Source organism: Prionailurus bengalensis, chromosome E2 (genome assembly GCF_016509475.1).
Source record: "Prionailurus bengalensis isolate Pbe53 chromosome E2, Fcat_Pben_1.1_paternal_pri, whole genome shotgun sequence".
Taxonomy (NCBI): Eukaryota; Metazoa; Chordata; class Mammalia; order Carnivora; family Felidae; genus Prionailurus; species Prionailurus bengalensis.
The window spans coordinates 3914938-3919713 of record NC_057352.1 but is presented as its reverse complement, the minus strand read 5'-3'; the positions used below and the strand labels follow the sequence as shown (position 1 = coordinate 3919713).

Below are 4776 nucleotides of genomic sequence, written 5' to 3'. Positions count from 1 at the left end.
GCCGAGGCCACACGTGCAGGAATGCCGTCCTCAATCCCAGCCACCAGCCCCTCCCAGCCTCCACCCTCCGGGGCGGCCCCACTCCTCTCACAGAGGGTCTCCTCTTGGGTGGCGGCAGCTGGCCCGGAGCTGGGGAGGAGATGGGGTGTTAGGGGGCATAGACGGGCAGGCGGGTGGGGGCCCGGGGGTCTGCGGGCACGAGTTACCTGTCCTGCAGGCCTCTGTCCTGGGGCTCTGGGTCTGCGGCCCCTGCAGGAAGTTGGGAATCAGCCTCCCCCTGGGCTGGGAGGTTACGACCCCCACCACGTGATCCCAGAGGAAAGGAACCCTTCACACATATTGCCCGTGTTTCAACATCTCCCGAGACGGAAGAGAAGAAAACACCTTCAACTGGCACATGGGTGCCGACCTTCGGTGTTTTCTTTCTAGCCTCTCCGACGTGAGACTCTGCAGAAGTGTCTTTCCACGCTGGCCTTTCCCGCGTCTGGTTTCCCTCTGGCTGGCGCCCTGAGCCACTCTCCATCCACCCGCGGGAGAGGCACCACCCCCTGGGGCTGGTCACCCCCGTCCCTTCTCACCCGGCTTCCTGCCTTTGCCCTGACGCCGGCGACGGACGAGGAGGACGACGAGGAGGCAGAGCAGCAGGACGAAGGCCCCCGCGGCCCCGATGAGGACGTACAGGTACCGGTTGGGACCTTGGGCAGAGCCACACCGTGAAGGAGCCAGTGATGCCATTTAACTGGGCGCCTGCTGTGTGCCAGGCACGTGCTGGGCTCTGGGCATTCACCTCTGACCCTGTCAAGGGTCACGCAGCAGGGGACTGCCGCCCCCCCCCCCCCCCCCACAGACAGGAAAGTGAGGCACAGGGAGGCTGATCACGTGTCCCAGGTGGCCCAGCGTGGAGGCGGCAGGGCTGGGACTGGAACCCGGGCTGTGGGTTCCCTGCGCTCTCCTCATGCTGCCCCCCCAGGCCGGCACCAGCTTGGGGCTCTGGGCTCCTCATCTGCAGGCGGGTCTGTCCCAGCGTCTTCGTCTGGGGCCGAGGGTCCTTCCAGATTCCCCTCACTACCTGAAGGCCCCCAGCCATTGTCCCCCCGCCCCTCCCCCTCCAGGGTCATCCTCACCGCTGCAGAGGGCCAGGTCCCCATAGAATCCCGACCCGGAGGGGCTTCCCTGTGAGCCCTCCTCTCCCCCCGGAGGGGGCCGGAGCCACGGCCAGAACTGAGGGGAAATCTAATCTGGGCCACGACTCTCTCCTTTACACCTGGGGAAACTGAGGCCCAGGCAGGGGAGGGGCGTGTCCAAGCCAGTGTCTCCAGAGGTGCCTGAACTGACGGTGTAACCAACCCCTGCTCCCATGGACCCACCCGCCTCCTCCTGACAGAGACCTTCACTTGCCCGCAGAGGCTCCTGGGGTCAGGGAGGGTGGGGGGTGGGCAGAGGGGGCTGCCTCTTCCCCAGCTGGGCCCCCACCCTCTCCCTCTGCCATGACCACCCCAGCCCTCCTCCCCCTGGCCTCAGAGCCCCTGGAGCCTGGTGGCCGCCCTGGCATCTCTGAAACACGGGAAGGAAAGCCCTGGGCAGAAGCCACTGTGACTCACCAGCTGTTGAGCTGGGATCTGTGGCTGGGGGGCTGGACTCTCCAGAGGATCCTGGGGGGAAAGACAGTAGTAGAGGAGGGGGCTGGAGTTTCCCTTCAAGACCCTGTCTCTGCTTACAGTCTTCTCCCTCATGTGCCCTGCGGCCCCCAGGGCCCTCCTCCTCCACCTGGAGAATTGTGGTGACGGGGACAAGGAAAAGGGCAGGGAGGGAGGGGCGTGTTTCCCTCCTGTGCTCTGAGGGGCGGACCCCTCGGGTGACACTTCCCCTGAGCCCCTTCCATTCTGTCTCAGCCCAGGGCTCTCTTGGGCGCAGGGCCCTGAAGACAACATTGGGACACAGAGGGGACAGGGCTGGGGCCCCTCACCTGAGACCTGGAGCTCCAGGGGGTCACTGGGGTGTGACAACAGGTAGGGGAAGTTGCTGTATGAGCCGTAGCACCTGTAGGTCCCCCCCTGGGCTGAGGTCACAGGACTCATGGAGAATTTGGCCCGGTAATGCCCAGCTCGGTACTTTGATCTAAGACGCAGGGGAGGGTCGGCTGCCCCCTCCTTGGACAGAAGGAAAGTGTCCACAAAGCTCCAGGACTGACACAGCAGGGTCACGTTCTCTCCTGAGGACACCGTGGGTCCTGGCTGCACTGAGAGGGAGGGTGTGTAGGAGAGCTGTCCTAGAGAGAGGAAGGCAGGTGAGGGGCTGTCCATCCTTGCTCTGAACTGAGTCTGCCTGTCTGTCCTCTGAGTCTCTCCCCTTCCCTGTCCCGTCTGTCTCTCTGTCTCTCTTCCTCCCTGGGGACCCCACACCCCTGATCCCAGCCTCCACCACCTGGGACACCCCCAGCAGGGCCTGTGCAGAGTCGGGGGCCCTGACTGAACCCGTGTCCCCTCACCTGTGACCAGGATGTCCAGGGGTTCACTGGGGGCCGACCACTCGGAGGAGAGGTTGTGTCCACCATAGCATGTGTACCGGCCCCCGTGGGAGCCGCTCACTGGGCCCAGGGGGAAGTCGGCCCCCGAGAGCCCAGCCTGGGGCTGCAGGCTAAGGTGCTGGGGAAGGTCACGTGCCGCCTCCTTGTACAGAGCAAATCTGTCATAGCCGACGTCAGAGCGACACTGGAGGGTCAGCCTCTGTCCAGGGGTCACGACGGGGCTCTGCTGGGTCAGGAGGGAGGGCTTCCTGGACATACCTGGGAGACAACCAGTCGTGGATTGAGGAGCAGATTCTCCCCAAAACTCTCTTCTCCTGTCCTGACCCCCAGGTCTCAGTGTCTCTCACATTCTGTGTCTCTGACCTGTGAGTTCCCGTGTCCCCCTCACCCCACCCTCTGATCTGGGGCTCCCCTGGGAGCAGAGCCTCCATAACCTGTCTGGTGGTCAAAAGACGGATGCAGCAAAAATCAGCTTCCCTCACCTGAGACCAGGAGCTCCAGGGGGTCACTGGAGAGTGACCACATGTGGGGGGTGTTGCTGTAATAGCCATAGCATCTGAAGGTCCACCTGAGCCTGGGGGTCACAGGGCCCACAGGAAACAGGGCCTGGAACTGCCCACTGGTGTGTCGCTGGGAGCCAAGGGTCCAGGCAGGTCTGGGTTCTCCTTCCCTCATCAGGACGAACCTATGGAATCCCGTCCATGAGGTGCACTGGAGGGTCACCTTCCCTCCTGAGGTCGTGACGGGTCTGGGCAGGGCTGAGAGAGTGGGTTTGCTATGGAATCCTAGGAGAGGAGGAGGGGGCGTGTTAAATGGGGCTCAGATTCCACCCCCCACAACACCCCCAGGGCTGGATTGTGAGGGGAGACACGCTGGGAGGAGACCCCCTCCCTGAGGGCAGAGCCTGGGGCGGGGACCCTGAGGGGGCTCGCACCTGTCACCACCAGCTCCAGGGGGTCACTGCGCTCTGACAAGCCAGTGGGGCTTCGATAGGAACAGTGATACCGTCCTGCATGTCCATCTGTCATGTATGTGATGGAGAACTTGGCCTTGTTCCCAGGCTCTAGTGTGGGCTGTCTGTCCAGGTACACTGAGCCTTCCTCTTTATACACATGGAGCTTCTGGGCCTCCAGGGTCCCCTGACACCAGATGTTCACAGCGCTACCCCAAGGGACCACAGAGCCTGGCTCAGCCCAGATGGAGGGTGTGGGGAGGGTCCCTGGAAGGAAACAGAGGCTGTATCACAAGACCTTCCCCACCCTCAGTTCTTAGCTCAGCCCCAAACCCCCAGACGTCCCCTCTCCATCTGCCCAGAACTGCTGTCCTCCATTCCCAGCTGCCTGGTGGGTGACCCCCGTCCCCAGTGAGGAGGTGGGATGGGACACCTGGGGGCACACTCACCTGCCTGCGCTTGGGTCCTGGGTTCCACACTCAGACCTGGAAGAGAGAGTCCCTGTGAGAGGATGGCCCCGAGTCCTGAGCAATACCCCTCCTCCCGATGACCCTCCTGTGCCTGAGGTCTTTGACTGCCCAGGGCCTGGTTGTGGGGTGGGTCCCTCCCAGACTAGGGCATCCTCTCCCCTCCTGAGATCTCACCGAGGAGGAGCAGGGCCGTGAGGATGGGGGTCATGGCGTCTCTGCCTCTGGCCCCGGCTGTGCAGAGGGAGGGACCTTGGTGCTTGGAGGACAGACAGAAGCACAGGGTGTGGCCACTTGGGGGCTGGCCTGCCTGGTCATGGGGTTGTCACGTCAGCAGCCCCACAGGAAGGGGAACAGCCTGTTTCCAGGGGCCCAACTCTGGTGTCCATGATGGTGCAGCAAGTGGACCCAAGGCTTCCTGAGATGTCCCATCCGGGTGAGGAGATCAGGGCACATCCTTCCCTCCCAGAGCCTCCCTTACGGGTTCTCCTTCATTCTCAGCACATCCCCGGGGGTCCTCACCTCCCATGGGGTCCCCAGGCCCCGGAGATGCTGCAGGGGGTGTGGGTTCCGGCTCCTCTGTGGCCTCATGTCAGTGCAGACACAGCTGTGACATTTCTGCATGGCTCAGGTCAAGGTCACCAGGGTCATGCACACAGAGGAGAAATACAGGGAAACAGGGAAGGAAACAAAAACCCTCTCTTCACCTGGGGCCGGGGGCTTTCTTTCTGTCCCAGCCTTCAGGGTCTTCTCTATCTTCCTGTGTCATCGTCCACCCCCCATCCTGGGAACACAGCTGTGAGTCCCTCCCGCCTCCCCAGTGCCCCTCA

General features: G+C 63.3%; 1 protein-coding gene across 1 annotated transcript; it reads right to left on the bottom strand.

Annotated features, from left to right (window-relative positions):
• Window positions 1–262: 262 nt before the first annotated feature.
• Window positions 263–4293, bottom strand: LOC122494733 (leukocyte immunoglobulin-like receptor subfamily B member 3). Its single transcript, XM_043600125.1, has 8 exons — window positions 4124–4293; window positions 3929–3964; window positions 3462–3746; window positions 3010–3312; window positions 2489–2785; window positions 1967–2269; window positions 1602–1652; window positions 263–695 (listed from the first exon to the last, which is right to left on the bottom strand). Exons 1-8 carry the CDS (start codon window positions 4155–4157, stop codon window positions 559–561), a joined length of 1446 nt encoding a protein of 481 aa, XP_043456060.1. The 5' UTR covers window positions 4158–4293; the 3' UTR covers window positions 263–558.
• Between the last annotated feature and the right edge of the window lie 483 nt (window positions 4294–4776).